The following is a 20,869-nucleotide window of genomic DNA, read 5'->3' on the forward strand; positions in this document are numbered from 1 at the left end:
TTAAATGACTGGTTTCCAGCCATAATCACAGGTAATGGACATGAACCAGTGATTTTTCTCTCACATGGCCCAAATATATGAGAGTTTCCAGTATTTTACATGACAAATAAACACCTGTGCTGTGAATAAAGCCATGTTCACCTTGAGAATGATGTCTCCCTCCTGCAGGTTCCCGTCCTTGGCAGCCAGGCCGGTGCTGGTCATCTGTTTGATGAAGATCTGACTCCCCAGACGGAGACCGTACTCTGTGAACACATGCAACACACCACGCTTACTGCAAACCAGCTCACTGATCAGAGGGATGAAATTAAAGAAGATTATTTGCATTCTGTTGCTGCAGCTATTTGTGATTAAACATTGCTGAGGTTGAACACAGTGGGGGAGTTACAATATAAGTTAGTAAACCCAGTTGCACGCAAACTCTGGGGAGAGTTGCAATAAACCTGCATTCTTCCTAATGGCCAGCAGTGGGTGACCACTGTGGTTGCATAAAGAAGTCTTGTATAGGAGTCTATGAGGAAATTACCCTACTATGCCATACACCCAGCTCCACCCTGTCATCTACATTAGGTCACTTCTGGTTCCAAAAAAAACCCAAAAGTTGTCGACCACCAAAATGCCACAAACACAAACCGGCAGTCCACAAACCACTGCGCGATGTCACACTGACTACGCCCACCCGGCTGCACCGAGAGACGCGATTGGCTGCTTTTAACAGACAACTTGTCTGAGAGTCAATTAATCTTTTATGCCCAGATGGAAGAGACTAAGGATGTGTGGAACGGCTCTCTTGTTTGAAATGATTAAATAATGAGGTGATGTTATAAGTTAAGCTGTTTCTATTGTAGGTCGCTAGTCAGCACCGTCTTTCTCTCGCATATTATCTGATAAAATGTCTCTCTGCGACAATGTTCTGATGATGGTTGGCGTAGTTCACTCGTTGTTTAGCTTTCACTTTCATGAATTAGGTTTCACTCCCTTGGATGCAACAAAAACATTGACTAATAGCTCTTTGTAGAGGCATTTCTAATATTTTATAAGTATTAAAAGGATTGTGGACAAATTATCATAAAAACTTGAAACCAAGGCGTAGAAAAGAGAATGTAATACATGTTTTGTTCCGCTCAGGTGTGGATTTTTACCTTCGCTGGGTCTGTTCTTCACCAGCAGGACGTTGACAGGTTTCTCCAGCGGTTCCAGCTCTCTGGAAGGTTCCGGGGATGGAGGGTTGTCGTTCAGCTGGTCCCTGCTCCGATACCTCCCTCCTCTTCCTCCTCCTCCTCCTCCTCCTTCCCCCCGCTCGTACTTGTCATCCAGGCGGTCTCTGCTGTGGTACCTCTGGCGGTCTGCGCTGGTGTCCAGGGCTCGGCCCCGGCTGCCGTCCCTCCTGGATCTGTCCGGGCTTGGCGAGGTCCTCTCCTGGCTCCGCCCACGGCTCCTCCCTCTCTGGTTTGTGTCCCGCCCCCCCCTGTAGTCGGGGTCCAGGTATCCTTTGCTGTCCGAGGTGTGGTCCCTGCTTTCCCGGCTCTGCTCGCGGTACCAGCTGTTGTCGTTGTCGGCGTCGTAGTAGTGGTTGGAGGGCGTGTACTCCCGACTGTCTCCGCCCGGGGAGGCGGGCGCCTTCAGGGAGTGGATCACCTTACGAGGCCTCTTCACCATCTGACGGGTAAAGAAAATGACAAAAAACACTTGAATAAAAAAAGAGTTAAGATCTGTCGTTCCACAGACCGATCTAAGAGCTCACGTACACCTTCGGTAGACTAAGTAAGGATTCCTTTGTCAGAATGTTCTCCGTTTATATTCTTCATCAAAAACAACAACACAGAAACAATATTTTTATATTTTATTTCTGCTGTTGACAAAAGAACAAAGGGACACAGGCAGACTTCATCTGTTAACTGACCTATTTGTTCAATAAGACTAAAAAAGTCTCAAAGAAAAAGATAAATAAAAAGCTAGCTTCAAACTAAATGGCTTCTTTGAATGATTCTCTCAGATAGCTGGATGTCGTGATTCAAAAACAGCAAATCAGGCTCCCTCGACATGCCAGGCATTTATATTTAGCTGTGTGGAGCGGCGAGATTAGCTCAGTATTCACACGGGAGAGAACTGCTGCTACTTTTAGAGCGGCCGGGCTGAAAACCTGAGACTCAGACACACACACACAAACACACAAAATACAGACACAGACACAGCAGTCTAGGTGTAAGCACCAATAATCACAAATAGTGGTCATTGTGATTACTATTACAGCCAATACAGAAGAGCAAAAAGCTCAAGTTCCTCAAATGGCCACTAGAGGCTTGCTAACCGCAGCAACCTAAAGAGAAACGCTTTACAGCAGAAATAAACATGTTCACAGCCCGGTACATCATATGGTTTTGGTCTCACCACGTCGTGGTTCATTTGTTTTTCCCATTGCATGTTGCAAGCGGACACAGGGATGCGGTTCATACTCACTATTTTAGCCACCTTGCCACATTTACGGAGCGACTGCACAGCGAAGGAGTGAGGCACGTTGTCCATGGGGATGGAGTTGACCTGAATGACACGATCCTCCTCACTGGACGGAAACACAAATAAAGTTACACACAAATTGATATGACAAAATGAATAACTTCCCATGATTTGTGCAACACTTCACTCATGTGCAGCACAAAGCCAGGATTTTGCACAAGATGCTACATAGCTAACTGTGGAGAGATTTCATCAGCATGTTGGCGAGTCGTGACCTGTGGTAGAGATGAGGTTTTGGATTCAACAGTTTTACCCAAACGCTGCAGTCGGGTTGTAAAATTCCAGGAATATTCAAGGTGGGAATTAATGAATAGAGTGGAAGGAACTGCGAGTGCAGACAGTTGTAGTTATCTAACCGGATGCTGCAGAGTCGAGTGCATCGTTACAATCCCTCCTCATGGAAACGCTCCAGAAACGTAGCGACCTCTTTAACCCCACACAGCAGGCGGCTCCATTTATTGAAGCGTTTCACTTCGAGGAGGATTTTAGTGGCAGTTTGACAGACTTACAAGAGTAATCCGTCAGCCGGTCCTCCCTGCAGCACGTCGGACACGATGATTGACGTCTCACCGTTGTCTACGTTGGGGTTGTCGCGCCCACCGGACACAGCGATGCCGAAACCCATCTTAGAGTCCTGCAGAGGAATAAATCAATTAAATACAGTACATTCACGTCAGTCACGATAACACTGCAAGAAGTGCTCAAAATTAAGGATGTCCCACCCTGCAAAGTATACTATCAAGTTTGGGACAGTGGATAAAACTTAGAATTAGAAATTAAACTTTTATGTGTTGTGGTTGCTTATTGTCGAGAGTGAAGTCGCTGTCGAGTGACATAAAAAAAGACGTGTGAAAATTATAAAAACTCTTCTTTCTTTTCTGTTTTTTAAAGCTGCTGTGGTGCAATTAGAAACAGGTTTACATTGTTCTCCTATAGTGTGAGAGCCAGTAACTCAAGCAGTGACTAAACATCTAACATCAAGTGATTAAATTTCTTTTTTTTTAAATTCAGATAGGAATGGAACAACTATCAGGACATCCATGGCGGACCAGATTTTGGGGTCATTAGTTGTTAAATTTGGGTTGAAAGAGGAATTGTGAGGATAAAAGTGAAAAATGGAGCCCTGAATGGCAATCAGATCAGATATTATGCACAAGAAGAGATGTCGCAACAGTAAAAGGGAACATTTCACCTCACATACACAAGACATTTCCTCAGCATACTGTTACTCTCCCGTCACACATACCAGCTGGATTAAATGGGCATATGGTTCCTGTAACCACTTGTGGCAACAGTCATGTCCAGGAAAACGGAGGGACTAAGAACAGTGCACTGACACATAGACTGGGATGTGACAGGAGTGGGCATCGTTTTGTTTTCCATTAAAAACAGTAATGGAGATTTGAACGGTGGATCAGAGTTTGTGCAGTAAACGGATGTCTGATGTCGGGGGGTTGATGCTTGATGAACAGATGGATGTGACACAGTTAGTGGAGGAACTCACCCGCTGCAGGTTTACTGTGTACTGCTCCCACACCATCTCCTCCATCCCCGAGCTCTGTAGGAACACACACACACACCACAGCAGTTTAGCACACGCTGCACAGCAACGCCAGCTATGGGATTAACGAGTCATTTTATAACGTTTTTCATAATGCTTTTTGATCTTTAGACAGGTAGTACATATGCTGTATAAATGCACAGAACTACACACTCCACTGATCTGCGTGCAGTAACTTATAGATCACTTGTAGCTGCAGCACGTACAAGTGGAAAACAGACCCAGATTAACCCAGATTAACACACATACACACGCATGCACGCACACACACACACGAGAAAAAGGGCGTGTGTGAACTAAACTGACCTCTGTGAAAGAACAGTATCACGTCAATAACAGCAGCACAGAAGCTGCATGTTGTCGTGCCTGTCTCGCTGCCTGTCTGCTGTATCATCGTAATTGGAAAACACACATCCGTCCTCATCGCTTTCCAACTCATCAGACACACACACACACACACCCACACACACCCACACCCACACACACACACACACACACACACACACACTAACACACACACACACACACACACACACACACACACACAGAGAGAGAGAGAGAGAGAGAGTGCCCAGAGTGCTAAAACATTGACTTGAGGGAACCGGAAGTGTAAAAATGCTGAGTCACTTCAGAGTTTTGGGACTCTGAGTGAAATTACAAGAGGTTTCCCTTCATTCTGCCTCCTCTGGTTTCTTGAGTGAGATGGTTGGGGAGAAAACAACAAAAAACATTGCTTTTTTACATTACACTGCGCGTACTAGTGATATAATTTGCTTTATAATAAGGGTTGAGAGCCACCGTAAGCCACCGGAGTTGTTAATCCCTGCGAGGTGTTAATCACTTCGTCATTAAGAAAATCCCACCAGCATCAAAAGCTCGTCCATTTTAAAATGTCTGAACTGAAATCAGTACTCAGGCACCGTTTTCCCAAAGCTTCACACGTACACGAGCCGTGCAGAAAATTACACTTTGCCACATTGTCGGTTTGTCAGCGCTGTTAACAGCTGACGTCACCGTGGCGTTCGGTAACACGTGCAATAAAGCACACTTCTGATCACAACCAATCACAGCTGGTTAATGCATTTCATCTCATTTGCATTTCCCACACCGTTATCGGAACAATGATGGAAATCAATAGATTGAAGATGCTATAAACTGAGATTTTTTGCTTTAAAAGTTTAACGGTTGCAGCTCAAGTTAATATAGTCAGTAATCCTTTTCCCCAGGAATAAAAACAAGAAAACACCCAATGTGCCTGTTTGCTGCATAATGAACATCCGTCCTCAAATAGCATCATGTTCCTTCTCTATCGCTGCACAGCGTCGTGTTCATTCGCGAGTTTGAGCAGATCTCCCTCCAGCAGAGACGACCAGCAGACTGAATAAAACATGACACCGTCTCCGACAGCTGATTACGTGGCAACGTTTTGCGGCCGACAGCTGGACGTCCCACACTGATCCAACCGACCGAGCTCAAGACGCAAGTAACATCCTGCAGCTCGAGCATCCGGCCAGGTGTGGACGTCCCGGACTCCCCGAGGTTCCCACATCACCTGTCCTATCCTGTCCGATTACTGAAGAACCTGACATCCAGGACCGAGACCCCCGGGGACCTGGTTGGAGCCAAACTACAGCCAGCTGCTGCTGCTTCCTCCAACTATCACGTTCATCATCACTCGACTCGTCACACTCATTCACCCTCACATCAATGTATCATCATTTGTATTGAGAAAGTGCTTTTTCTACAAAAATATGTAGCTCTAAGACAGGGCACTTAATGTATTTTATACTGAATGAATTAGCTCCGCAGCTAACAGACTTTTCCTTCCTCAGAACTCTTCACCCTTGGTGAAACCGAGATGAGGAGGGAAACAGGCAGGATAGTAACACAGCGCTGCAACGCACCTTTAAAAATGTAAAACCTGCAAATTAAGTCAGAACTTAACAAAACATCCGTGTTGCTGCTCGATGCTCAGAACATCCTCCTCCAAACCGAGAGGTCCAGGATTCACTCCAGCATGTTTGGTTGAGGATTATATCCTACCGCTAACAACATTTTTTAGTTATTTTTTTACTTTTATTGCATTTTGTTTTCAGGACTCAGTCCAGAAATCCTACAACATCATCAGTCTCTACCATCTTAAACTTTTCCTTTGGCAAAATGAATCTGTGTGATGGTGTGACAACGCCGTCCGAATCAGAGCCCATCTGTGATTGAGGGATTGCCTCCACATGGCTCTCAACATGGAGACGGCTGAGCCTGCGGTTAGCAGCTAACAGCGCTAGCAAGAGTACAGACAAGTGTTCACAGTGATTCTGTGGACGGCGGTTATCAGCCGTTACCACCGTACGAGCTCGGAGCGGAGCAGCTCCATCATCTATTAATATTCCTGTATGACATCACACAGCGAGGCTCTGGAACACTGATGTGTTCTCTCCTCCACAAACGATCTCCCGCCGCCGTCGAAGAGCACAATTATTAAACGCCACCGCATTGATGGAAGCATCACCGAATGTGTCAGAGTCTCGCCTCGCTGCGTCTCCGTTGCAGGAAACGCATCACAACACATCACGCTGACGTCCAGACGGATCAGCGCAGGCCGCACCGGTTGACCAACTCATGAATGCACATCAATAGTTCATCAACTCGTTCATTCACATTTATTTCCTCACAGCCGACTCTGCTAAAGCAATTTCCTGGAACATGAAAACATCAAAACCCCGACAGCTTTACGGTGGTGAAGATATGGCGGCGCCCGCTGGACCTTCTGGGTCGGCCACAGATTTGTACGATGATGGATGTTTCTGAAGTAATATGAATCATTTTAGAGGGACATTTGCAGAATGATTGAGAGGTGAACTGAAATGTAGTCATTTAGGGGAGAAAATGACAATCACTTAAAATCATTGCTCACATTAACGTGAAGAATTGATCTGCAACGAGCAAAAGGCTGGTGGAGCTATTTCACTGATTACACGGTTTCTTCACTGTTTCATAAAACTCACCCAGCTTTGAGATTCAAATGACAGGACAAAAGGAAGAAGTTCAGTGGACAGAGGTGCAAGGAAATACACAAAAGCCACACAGGCAGGACTGAAGGTTTTTGAAAAATATATTGCAATTGCGATTCTGCTGTATTACAGAGACTGGTTACATCATTATCCTCATTTTCATTGAAAAACATATGAAAATGATTATTGCATGCAAAATATTGCAGTAGGCTATATTTCTATCAAATGTATTGTGCAGCATGATACACAATCTATCTATATGACAGTACAGCTGTTTTCTGATGATCTCTGTAACATGGACTTATTCAATCATCATATACCACAGATATCATGATGATCCAGTCTAAACTGACTTCTGGATGTTGCACCATCATGTAACTTCATCAATCGCAGTATTTAAAGTCTAGAGTCTTCAACTTATTCACCATTAAGTGAATACGAAATTACTTACAAATTCAGACAAAGCTTTAGAAATATCACCGGCAACATCGACATCAAACATTAAGTCTAAACAGCCCAAAGTTATCAGCAAATGAACATTGCCTGGTGAGAGAAATCAGCTACTGGTCTTTTTTTTCCCATTTGAGTTCCAGTTGCTCATTCCGGCCATAAATCCAATCTCATAAATCCTCCATGTGAAAGACCTCTACGTCTTTCACATTCAACTAATTCAAATGAATACATACAAGTCCACACACCACGCTAGCATCTATCCATTCATCCATCCTTTCACGCGTCCCACCAATCTGAGCAGACAGGAGTTCCCAGCAGGTGCGTAGAGGACCACCAGGCTGCCTTTCAACTGTTCAGTGTCCAGCCCCCTCAGCTGGATCCTGGTCCCCCCACCGTCGCCTCCCCCTTCCCCGCGGCCATCTGAGGCCGCGGACTTGCCCGTCTCGGCCGGCCTGCACCGATGCCAGCTGGGGTAGCCGGTGCAGCAGCCGGTCGGCAGCCACTCCAGACTCATGGCTAGTGGGGGATCCTCCTCGGCCCCCCTGCCCTGTCAAACCCGCAGCCCTGGCTAGCGCGATCCCCCTTCGGCATCGTCTGGCTCACTTTGGGGAGTTCAGACGGCATCGCAAGCAAAGTCAGCTTCCCACTGGAGCAAGCGCTTTAACCTCCCTGCCGCTGAGTCCTACCTCCAATCTGGATTAAGCGTGTGCGGCGGCGGATTAGCCGAGCCCCGGGAGGGAGGAGAGACTAAAAATAACAGCAGACTCACAGCGCCACCTCCACCTCCTCCTGCCGCCGTCCCGCGGAGAGTCCTGAGCGCTCGCACCGCGCTCCTCCACTTCCTGCACAGGCCGGATGACATGGCCAGGTAGGAAGCGGGATCCCCGGGTTCAAAGGGAGAGACGGGCTCAATGAACTGCCCACTGCAGCAACCCGTCCTCCCTCTGTCTGTCACTCTGCACACTATCCTGCTGCTTTTTACTCTGCCTCTCTCACACTCTCTCTCACTCGCTCGCTCTCTCACTCTCTCACTTAACTCAAGCACACTCACATTTGTTTACCGTACTTGTGAGGACTGTGTCCTGACTTTACTCACTCCCGAGTGAACCACAGTCAACATTTAGTCATTATTTCTTAATGTGCGTTGTTGCCTTGTTCACGCTCGATTGTTCTCTTTGCTCCATAAATTAGAATATACCGTCACTCAACAGCCATGGAAAATTCCTTTTTCGGCATGTTTTTAGGATTAAAATGTTGTAAAAAGAAAAAACAGGCTTCAAAATATGGAAAGGAACAGGAAACAGCAAAGTGTGGTGTATAAAAGTGCTACTGAAGTGGAGATTTCCGGATTTTGTAAAATTCCATTAATTTTGATGGTCTAGTACGTAGGATTTGGTGACATCTAGTGGTGAGGAAGCAGACTGGAACCAACTGAAACTTTTCCTACGGTTCCTTAATGCATTCATCACTGAATATTCAAGCTGTGACCTGAACATAAAGGCTCTGGTCACATTAATGCGTCTGCTACGGAGCTCCAGCAGGCGTCTTCATGTTTGCAGTATGATGACAACTTACAAACAGCCGTGTGGTTATTTAATGTTGCCAACGCTAGAAAAAGAACCCTGTCTGCCTGCAGGCCCTCACTGGACCTTTAAAATGGACGAACCAGGTTGGTCTGCTCTCAGGTGGGTCTCTCAATAATTCATGCATCGAAAGTACTCGGCAAGATATAATGCAGAACTCAGAAACTTGTGCGTGCCAACACTTTGACTCATTACCATATTTCATTGAATTACCCTGATGAGGCTAACCTGCATGTCTTTGGACTGTGGGAGGAAGCTGGAGAACCCGGAGAACCCGAGGAGAACCCGGGGAGAAGCCGAGGAGAACCCACGCTAACACAGGGAGAACATGCAGACTCCACACAGATGGGACTCTGACGGTCGGTGGGTTCAAACCCAGAACACATGACTCATTAAATGGCATTAATAAGTGATCCACTCACACGACATCTGCATTATGAATACCAGTCGCATCCCAGGTCGCTGATTGGCCGAGAGTGTCGCTAGTTAAAAAAAAAAATACAGATCGACTTGTGTAAATCAAAGCAGAGTGGGAAAAAGAGTCACTACACCATCAGCCCCGCCGCCTGCTTTAAACCCTATGGTATGACCTCGGCCTGTCATCGCACTGGCAGCACCCACAGCATCGACAGTCAGTGTGTGTGTGTGTGGAGTACACAAGGCCAACGGGGGAAAAGGGGGGAAATGCTGGACGGTGCAAGAGAGAGAGAGAGAGAGAGAGAGAGAGAGAGAGAGAGAGAGAGAGAGAGAGAGAGAGAGAGAGAGAGAGAGAGAGGAGGAGGAGGAGAAACGGTGGAGCTGAGAGAGAGGAGGAGGAGGAGAAACGGTGGAGCTGAGAGAGAGGAAAGCCCTGCAGGAGATAACACAAAATGCAGCAGAATGAGAGATATGTAAGGGACATATCGTATTAGAAAAATACATATTAGCAGGGCCACCCTCAGTTTCCTGAATCTACTTAAATGTTCAGACGACAAAAAAAAAAGGGGGGTTTGTTATTAAGCTTTCTGGGAATTATCTATAGTAAAACATAATGGTCCAAAAGTATGTAGAATGGCACTTGAAACTCGTATCTTTTATTCACAATGTGTCTCTTTATCCTGCTGCATAATATATACGAGCATCCTGACCGGCACACTGCTCCTGAAACCAGGATGAGGTTTATACGATTACCTCAGGATATGAATATGCATGAATACACACCGTATTGCGGTGGTTGGACATGAGCTTACAAACCAGTAAGGTCCCGATGTTCTCAGACTGCACGAGGAAGACGACGTTGCAAGCAGCGCCAGTAACACTCATTCATTTATCAACATGAGGGGGGAAGAAGTTCAAACCGAGGATTAAAACACAGAATTAATCTTTAAAAAAAAAAACATCAGTTATTCTGAAGAATTAATGGAGGTGATGAGGGTTCACGGCTATCTGCTGGCGTCTTCTGTGTTGTCCATAATGACATGAGGAGCTGTGAGACGGGGATGAAAGGAGGCTAAGTCTCAATGTGCAGATCCACAGTGGAAAATACGAGCTGACTGAAGCATCACGTGTGGAAGGAGGAGAATCTTTACGTTGGATACAAACACCATGAATCGTGTTCTGGCTCTCTGCCATGCTGTTATCATCAACAGACAACCGTGTTTTCGATGTCAGCCTCGACTGCCTCCACACGAGGGCTTTAAAATGACAAAAAATAATAATTACCTTGGAATATTTGTTTTTAAAAAACATAAGGTTCAAACTATTAAAAAAATCTATTCTCAGAGGCTGCAGACTCCAACCGACGTCTAGCGGTGTTCAGTAAAATTAAGCAGAGTGTGAAGTAGCGATGATGTAATTAGCTGCTAATTAAGTGTGGACAGGACCTGCAGCACTGCTTCGGTGTTAACTACGTGTTCACACTCGTCGTAGAAATAACAGGACAGTTAATAAACACAGATCCAAGTCTCCACTACTGGATTTTGCATGGACATCATGGAGTCTACTATTATTATTGATTTTAGTCCTATTATTTCGTCTGTCCGTTTCTCTCTCCATCAATTATTTAGAATTGACGTTGAGCTATCGCCACTGAACCTTCCCATCTTCCTGTATTTGTTTCACATTACATCCAACTAGAAAATGGAGACGCTACGAGGCTTTTAATATGAAAAATCTTTTGTTTCAAGTAAACATTTATATTCATTAGCAGAGCAATGAATATATATAACATGACAGCAGGTCAATGCAACAGCAACTTCAAACTGGAGCAGATGAGAAAAATGGGAGGCTTCTTACTGGTATATAAAAACTGGTATATTTTATTTATTTATATATCATTTAGAAGTGATAATGCTTCCAGCTTCTTCATTGTGAGGAGTTTCTGCTTTTCTATGTTATAATCACTTTGAACGTAAACCTGGGGTTCTGGGTTCTTGGTTCTGGGATTTTGGTTCTGGGGTTCTGGGGTCTTGGTTCTGGGGTCTTGGTTCTGGGGTTCTGGGATCTTGGTTCTGGGGTCTTGGTTCTGGGTTCTTGGATCTGGGTTCTGTGAATGGCTGGTGGATACTCTTTGTCATTAGTTTGGACATTGATAGAATAAAGGATTAAATGTCTAGTGTAACGTACTCTTTAAATTAAACTGTGCAATGACTGGCTTTGTTCTCATTCCTCCAGCAGGGGACTCCGGATTACGTCGCTTAATCCTCCACTTTTTGTCAGTTAAAGTGGATCCACGTTTTCCATCAGACTTTTTTTCAACTTTGTCTCGACCCGGTTCCTTAAAAGCTGAGAGCAACTCCTGAAATTGTTTTACCTCATTTCTTATTGAAACGCTTTTTGCCCTTGTTGTTGTAAATATTTCAGGCATTATCTTTCCATCATAAATAAAGAAGAAGGCTCCTCAAAGAGCCGTAGAGAGAGCAGGCTAATGGGACGAGGGGAGGACGAGGAGAAGACTACGCTCGACCGGAGAGGAGACCGGATCTCGACCTGTCCACAAACAGCGGTGGACGTCTAGTGCATGCTGGGAAAGAAGAAGAGGACATTTACTGCTCAGCATGACCGACACGACCCGGTTCCGATTCTCCCGTGCCTCCCCTCCCTGGAGCCGGCCACACCGGCTCGCCTGCTCCAGCGTGGACCGGCAGAGATGCTCCAGCAATGTGGACTGACCTAATTTAAGGGGTCGGTCCACATCGGGCCCTGCCAGGAGTTTCTGGTGAACCGGCATGATTTTGTTTGATTTTGCCGGAATCCAGCCAAAGCATTAAGATTATAGAAATGGCCAATCTGCTGGCTGGTGGTCTCGTTCGCTTATGTAGGTCAGAGGCATCGGTATCAAAATGAGACTTTCATAACCAGTTAAAAGTTCCTCTCATTAACTTTCAAATAGATAAATGACTTCACTTTTTAACCGACTCTTTAAACTGCAGCACGGATACAGACATTAAGTCCTCTAGACTGGTTCATCATATTCCTTTTAAAAAAGAAAAAAAGAAAGATTGACTATCAGGAGCGGCATGCAGAGCTCACCCGTCTGTCCCGCCGTGTTGAGAGGGAGAGGAGCGAGGGAGAGATAGTGTTGTGGTAAAGTGAGAGAGAAGGCTTTCATTAAAATGGAAGTTTAATCTTCAAAGAGGAGCTGAGAGGCTGCGGCGCCCAGGGATTCCCTATCGGTGACCTTTCCAGCCCACGTCGGTCCAGAGAAGGACGAGTCGGCGGAGGAGGAGGAGGCGACTGCTGGAAGAGCCGAGGAGGAATCAGATACGAGACGGGTCTCTGGATCACACTTGGAAATGTTAAAGTGACTCCCAGCTATAAGGAGACATTTGACAGCACTGATTACACTGATGTTTCCAGTCAATCAGCTGTTGTGCTCTATGACCAAATACATTTGGCTGCAGGTCAGCGTATCACTAAACCCACAAATATTCATCATGATCTCTATTCAGCCAATCACACGCCAGCTTATGTACTGTTCTTAGAGCCTGACCAAACGTAAAGTTAGCCTGAGGGGGGCGCCAGAGGAGAAGTCAGCAAAACCATTAGGATTCATCGTTTGCAGCCGTGTTTGCATTCAACTTCCAGGCAAATTTTAAGCAAACTTCTCGCAAAGGTCAGAAAAGAAGAATACCAACGTTTGCATCAGCAGGTTTGGAGCCAATAAACTCAGCTACAGTGTAGTCTCATCAGATAGGCACGGCTGTAATCTGCCAGTATACAGAGTAGAAGAAGTGAAATTAAAACAAGTGGCTATTTATCCAACCCATACCATAGTCATATGTTACTATCATTAGCCCAAAGACACAATTCCAACGACAGATCTGGGCTTGGAGCCACTGGACCTCCATGCTAAAGACACTAGCGTAGCTAACTAGCCGTAACACATCCGATACATGAATGACGTCATATCAGGACCCCAAAGTGTTATTAGATGTGATCTGTCTGGAAATATCCATTTAAAATCTAGTATCGCTCGTGCTCTAATTACTATGAGGCAGCTGCAAAAAAAAATAAAAAACTTTCAACCACGTGACTGAAATCTGAGTGTCTTTTGGTTGTAACCGACAGCTGATGCCTGGTTGCTTTGTCAAGCGCTGCACCTCCTCATTAAGGCCATAAAAGACCAACCATCAATCAATCTCTATCGACTGGCCAGTGTGTGTGTGTGTGTGTGTGTGTGGTATGTTAATGTGCAGCTCTCTAAACAGGCAGCAGGTCAGGATACACACACATCTAATGAGGCGCGAGAGCTTTGAAGTTGAAACGCAGCTGCAGGAGCGGCTCTGAGAACAATGAAACCCGTCTGACATTAAAGCTTGAAAAAGGAAAGTATATCAAACTTCAAAAGAGATGATATGCTCTGCCCACGGTTTAAATTCTGTCAGACTCTGCACATGCAAGCCCGATCTGAACCTGGTGTTGAGGTTGAACCGGCCTGACAGCCGATGAGGTAAGATGTTCATGGATCAAGGTGAGGGTCAAGGTCCTCCTGCTGCTTCAACTTATACATTAACTCCATTATTATGCAACCCTGTTAACATTCTCTGCTGTCAACCTGAGAGTCATGTGAATACATATCATCTCTGTGGTTCTAGTTCAGAGTTAGTCTGGAATAGGAGGAGAATGGGGTTGAAATCATGATATTTGCTCTCCATGTACAACGGTTATAGGAAGTGAAAAAATAAATAAATAAATTACGGAGCAGGGGAGTGGGGTAATATTCAGAGAAAAAAATAAATTTAAGTCATAAATTTAGGAGACATAAACATGGATGTTTTCTGAGATTAAAGTGGTAAATTGAAATTCACTTTAACCATATGTTTCTACTAAACACACAGTTTATTAAAGGATCACGACCAATTCACACTGGAATCTAATATTGGCCACAAAATAATATGAGATTTAGCAGCAAATTAAGCAACCTGTAGAGTCTGAGCATACTACCATTTTATCGCAGGTATGACAGTATGGAAATGTTTGTCTATAAGCAGATAAACTGTGATCAAATGCCCCAATTCTCTGAAAAAGCAATAGCAACCTCAAAATGCTGGATCGGATGAGCTCCATTTAAGAGGCAAATTATCATCAAGGTCAATGTGAGGCAGAAAACAATGGTGATTTGTGGGTGGAGTAGAGAACCGTCACTACGGAGACGGATGGAGGAGCTCCACAAGTACAATGGAGAGAGTGTAGCATTACACGCAACACTGACCTGAAACCACACAATAGACATGTACACTCCGACCCGCACACACCAACACACAAACACAGAGTCACGTGCTCAAGGTCATGGGAACCAGTTCCATCCTGCCAGCAGTGAGCCATGTTAACACAACACACACAAACACAACACACACAAACACACCGGGTCAGTTCTCTACACACCAACGGCTGCAGGATTCATCCATCTTTTTCTGTCTGATTATAAAGAACCACATCAGTGTTCTGGCATGCTTTAATTTAATTACATAAACTTTACATTACGGCTAACCACAGTCTCATCTTATAGTTTAGTTGTTGGAAATGTTTGAATTGTTTGAAAGTGTCCCCTTCTTTCCATTCACTTCAGTAAATCTGCATGCAGACGGGAGGAGAGTCAAAAACGTAGTTTAAAAATGTGCATTAAGTTGCCAATTTTACATCACACTGACGTGAAAAGAAAACAAGCAAGTATTCAACAGTAAAATAAACAGTGGAAGATGACAAAAAGTGTTTTTATTAGACTAACAAGCCATGAATATATTGTAAATCATAAATAATCTCCTTTATCTCTTAGCTCTCCTATAAATGTGTACTATTTGTGTAGACTTTACACACATGTGAACAGGAAATCAACATAACTTAAATTGTTCCAGTGCATGACAAACTTACTCAATGTTTTTTTCCAAAGATTTAATACACATTTTAAAGTTTCTCTAGCTTTTTCACCACCATGTTTCAACATCATCCAGCAGTCTGAAGCTCCTCCTCATCCTTTGTGTTTTGTATTGTTGGAAAGTCGTGTTCATAAACACCAAATTTCAGATTCCAAGTCTTAACCATTTTAAATAATGTACTGAGTATTTAGTTGTTAATGCACCACAGACTGAACACCCACTCAGTTGCGGGGGCGGGAGCAGCAATCCAGTGGAGAACAATCCAATCCATCTGCTCATCACTGTATTAGTCCAGAGCACCACTCCACCAGTAACGACTGAGTACCCCCCCCCCCCCCCTCCACAGCATAGGCTGCATCTCATTCAGGACTTGAGTTTAGACAAAGAGCTTCTTTTGAGCACAACACACAGCTCTCTTTCTTTAGAGTCTCTCGAGAGGCGGCCCACACTTATGTTTGTCCTGAAGGTGGCGCTACGAATGTGCATGTGTGCGTACCAGTCCTTGGGATTTCTCAATCTAGCAACGAGGAACAAAAAGAAAGTCTGCTGTGTCTGTGGACCCAAGAACAACAGTGTAAGAGCTGCAGCTGCAGCGTGAACACAGTCGGCCTCTGTCCGGCACAGTGTGGAGACCCACTCATTGTGTTCAACAACTTCCACATGATACGCTGTGTATAAATGCCTCTTACCAATTTGCTCTGCTTGATGCGATAGACATCATTTAATTTGTTTGTTCAGGGCAAAGTAAACATGATTTTATCATTAAAAAAGCAATCGCTTTTATTGCTTGTAATTGAAATTAGGTCATCATTTAGTCATTTGATTATATCTTTTTTCCATAAATTGTTATGACTTTGTTTTTAAAACCCCAATAATGGTGTAGGTCCACCAGACATGCAGACACAGAATGAATACCGAGATGTAAACAACCAGGACGGAGCCGGGCAGACTGGCAGACCAGCAGACGGGCAGACCGGCAGACCAGCAGACGCTGCTGCAGTGAAATTAGGTTTAAAGCTGTGTACACACCGGAAGAACTGCCCGACTCGCGTCGGTAAATTCGACGCCATACGTTCTGCGCTTGCGCGAGATGTAATGTCTCCAAAACAACAGGCGGCGCTAATCTGTATTGTGGGCCAAAAAACACGAAAACCGGAAGTAGGCGGTCCTCTCTAGACTACCTTCTTCGATTCCACTGGTTATTTTCGGTCCGGTGTGAGCCCGCCTGTAAAGGAACTCCTGCGCTCATAGGCACTACTGCTTTTGTCCAGAGGGGCCGCCAAAATCAACAAAACATGAAAGTTCCTCCGAGTGGCTTTAAGAGCAAACACTAAACCAAACCAATGGCTCCACATGACTTTATAGTATTTCTGGATTTTTTAAGAGGTTGTCTTCATAGTCAGTCCCTCCCCGAGTACGACGACTCCAACTCGGCTGACGTGCGAGTAAAGCAGATTAAATTAACTGGGCTGTGTCTACATTTCAGATTTTGTTGCATTCTTAGGCTCCTGTAGCACCTCGAGGTGCTGCTGGCGGCGGTGACGACGTGGACGGTTGTAAATGACTGCAGCAGTCAGAAGCCCAGTGGATGGTCTGACAGCAGCTAGCCGACTCACTAGTGTCTTCGCTGTGACAAACGATGCCGCTGCTATTTATACTTTCTCCTCTCGCTGCACCTGCAGCCCTGACTGTGTGCGAAGGCCCGAGGCAAATCTATTCCACTCACATATTCAGTCATTTCCTTCCTAACCTGTCTCATTAGGGTACATAACACTTGTTAGATGTGGCAAGGTGTAATTTTACCGCCAACATTTGTTGTTTCTACTTGAGGCTGCAAAGGGATGAAGGGAGGAAAACGAAAAGAGACAGAGGGAAGAGAGAAATACAAATCTGCTTTAAATTTAACCCAAAACGTAACATTAAATTCAACTCATTTGAGGCTCTTATTAAAATCATCTCTGTGTGTGATATTGTGCTATATCAGGAAAATACACTTGACTGTACCAAGCAGAAGTGAGTACAGCCGTTGTTCCACACAAGCTAAAACCATCACACTGACCTGGTGTGCAGTTATCAACTCTCTCTCTCTCCACTTCTCTAAATATGCATTTTAAATGATGTCACATCATATCAGAGGGTTTTCTTTTATTATCTCCGTGTACGATACGTTTGCTTACGGAAGTGGCTGACTGAGAGCTTATTATTGAACAGTCCACTGATGATATCTCACACACACACTTCTTCCTGTTATTGCTCAGTAATTACAGTGTTTAATTTCTCAGATTAGCATCTCAGCCACCACAGGACAAGACTTTGATTCCGACGCTGCTTTCCCGTCTTTGAACCGAGGAGCTGAGGTCCTGCGTGACGGGCTGGAAAACGCGTTCTTAATCAGATGACGTTCGTCAACATTTTGTACTTATATCAAGCCTGTTTACCTAAACAGGATCCAGAAGCATGTTAACTAGATAATAATTCTCTGTGAAACTGTCCGGTCTGAAACCAAGATGGCGACGGCCACAATGGTGAACTCAAGGAGGACCACAAACCAACGGGTGACATCATACCGACCGCTTGTTATTTACAGTCTGTGGTGGTGAACCTCGCTCTAAGCCCTGCGCCAATGACGGCTGCAAAAATGATGCCTCACCGATGAACTAATGTGACTGGAGAGATGTTTACTGCGTTAGCGTTTAGAAATCTACTGCGACACTGGAGACACCTTCAGAGAGTAAATAGATGCATCAAGATGGTGCTCTGAGTTACCGGAAGATATTGGCGGACGTCGGTTAAAGGGCGGAGACCGGTTCTATTGAGATAGAAATGTTAATAATTGTGCTACAAATGTGAAGATAGTTTTTTTTTTTTGGACTTACAACTTCTTACAAAAAATGCTATCAATTGCTGAATTTATGTGCAAGTTTCTATATTAAAGTCCCAGTGAAACGGAAGTTTCTGCATGGAGTTCCAGCGCTGTGATGTATTCAGTGATACGGAGCATTTCATGGGTGCTCAGTTACAAGAGGGATTTATGTCTAATCCTTCCAATTTGAATGGAAAGTCTGTGGGCTTAGGGTTTAGCATGATACGGAGCTACCATATTGCTCTGTTAGTTACTACGATCCACATGTGAAGAGCGGTTTAAGATGAACACAGCAGCTGGATAGTGTTAAAAGCCGAGGGGAAATCTATAAATAACAATGTAGAGTGGGCATTTTGTCATATTAAAAAAACAATATAGACCAACATATCTCATTAATTAATCTATTGAGGCATTGAAGTGTGAAGTAAAGGAACTTTCAGTATGAAATTAACAAGGAACACTTGACTTGAATACATAAAGTGTAAACTGGTTTTGAGCATCGACTGCTGATTTCACTGCTGGATTCCAAACAAGACGAGCTGGCAAAAACAAAAACATGACTCATCAGTCCCGTATTTACATATGACACACAGACACAAGGCCGTTTACGCAGGTGTGGCCAGGCCATTAGGACGGTTGAACAGGAATCTGACCACACTTGATCCCGAGGCCCGTGTGTCTACATTCCACCGCCGATAACGAAGATCACAGAGATCATATCTGATGATGTTATGAGCGTTTGATGAAATGTGGCCCGAAGGCAGCGGTGGCGCGTTCGGTCGGAGCCGTGGTTGTGGCTTTGCTCGGCCGCAGGGCGCGGTGAGGAGGAAGCACAGAGGAAAGAGGCTTCTGCTGCAGGAAGCGGCCTGTAAACCATCGCTCCCTCTTCCTGTAATTCCACAGATAGCGTCTTCTTAGTCATGTTCACGGACAGGAAGCAACACACACACACACACACACACACACACACACACACATTCAAATGTCCACAAACAAACAAAACCACAGCAAACATACAATAAATCTCAACTACCAACTCTTCTTGGAGCTTTTTCGTCTGTTTATCTTCATCTGAATTTCTAAACGTGAAAACATCCAGCTCCCAGGGGAACATTATCTCAGATCTCTTCTCCTTGAACCAGACTTCTGTTCAGAGATACTCGTCGACCACAAAACAAACAGACACAAACAACAGAATGTCTGTCCACGCCGGGAGTTTGAGGCAACATTGCTCGCAGCGACAACGCTAACATGTTGATATTAGTTCACATTCACGTAACGAGGTCAGGATATTTTAAGTGTGTGAACTGATCTGAGTGGATGGGGGTCGGGGGGGTTGGAATGAAGAAAGGAAGCGTTGTTGTTTTTAGCCACGGCATAATGGGTGTGTGTGTGTCTGCTGGTATTCCTGATTGACAGTGAAGAAGAAGAGCTGAGGTGGACTAACCCCCCCCCCATCAGCTCATAAACTGAGGACAAGCACAGCAACGCCGCCAAAGACCAGAGACTCATCGAGTCACGCTGTCAAACACAACAAAATAATGAAAAACATCAGTGCCTACTGGTCACAGTTGATAATACAATCCTAGTTGGCCGTGGAGTCTCTCCTGATTGGCTGCCGACAGCAGAGTCACTTACACTGGAAGGCAGTAAGAGGAGGTCGGCGTCCGGTGCAAAAGTAGTTAAGACACGAGTCATGAGCTGCTTCACGCTGCTCTCCGTTTCCATGACAATGAGTTCCACAGGTCGGTCATTTCAAGACTCGGGTTCGTAAACGTTTAAAGTATTTTCCTGCTACTATGAGGATTTCCCAGCGGGACAGTACTCAGTTGGTCAACTGCGTGACTCTCTGTTGCTTCTCCTCCATCAGTGAATTCACTGCATTTACAGTTGAAATGAATTGATTGCAGTCTGAAAAACAGCCCTCATCATATTCAACTTAACTAAATTTAACACATTTAAAGTGTCTGTAAATATCTATCAATTAGACTACTTTCTAAAGTTTATGTCAGCTATGTATTTATCCACATGAAGCCACACAAACTGGATCCACCTTAAAACACTTATTTAAAAAGAAAACATGTCATACGTCCAGGAGTCGAGGTTTCATTAAAACTGATGATACGCGTGTTCGCTGCATGCCAAATAAATCGGCGCAAATGTGGCCGAATTCCCTTCTGACCTTTTGACCCGCTGCTGATGAGCAACGTAGCATTTAAAAGGCTATTTTTAAAACAGCGGCGTGCTTCTTCATTCCACAGAAACACACCGGGGCTGAAGCTCTTCTCACGCTTACGTTTAAGGCCTCCAACGGTGTACTCGACCTACTTCACACGTGGACAGATAATGTGTGCTTACTTTCTACATTTCATGACATCAGGCTTTGCATGCCCGTTCAAAGTCCTGCACGCATGTGCAGACCAGTGGGAGACAGGACTGCACCAAATGTGGTCTTCCCTGATGTTAGCTTGGGTTTCAGCAGAGCACCACGCCCTCGGCCTCTGAACCGATTCCCCAGCCACAGG

The 20,869-nt window shown here is 44.8% G+C and overlaps 1 protein-coding gene across 2 annotated transcripts in view; it reads right to left on the reverse strand.

The window, feature by feature from the left end:
- The window catches only part of LOC311023258 (tight junction protein 2-like), a 43,553-nt gene that overhangs the window by 19,484 nt on the left and 3,200 nt on the right, over window positions 1-20,869 (reverse strand). For both annotated transcript variants that reach the window (XM_084024971.1, XM_084024972.1), the window contains exons 2-6: window positions 4,022-4,075; window positions 3,027-3,151; window positions 2,461-2,563; window positions 1,143-1,659; window positions 142-245 (exon numbers count right to left, since the gene is read on the reverse strand). In XM_084024971.1, the coding sequence (XP_083881097.1) occupies window positions 142-245; window positions 1,143-1,659; window positions 2,461-2,563; window positions 3,027-3,151; window positions 4,022-4,075 (903 nt within the window). The remainder of the gene's footprint in view (window positions 1-141; window positions 246-1,142; window positions 1,660-2,460; window positions 2,564-3,026; window positions 3,152-4,021; window positions 4,076-20,869) is intronic.

The sequence above is a fragment of the Eutrigla gurnardus genome (assembly GCF_963514095.1).
Source record: "Eutrigla gurnardus genome assembly, chromosome: 13".
NCBI lineage: Eukaryota > Metazoa > Chordata > Actinopteri > Perciformes > Triglidae > Eutrigla > Eutrigla gurnardus.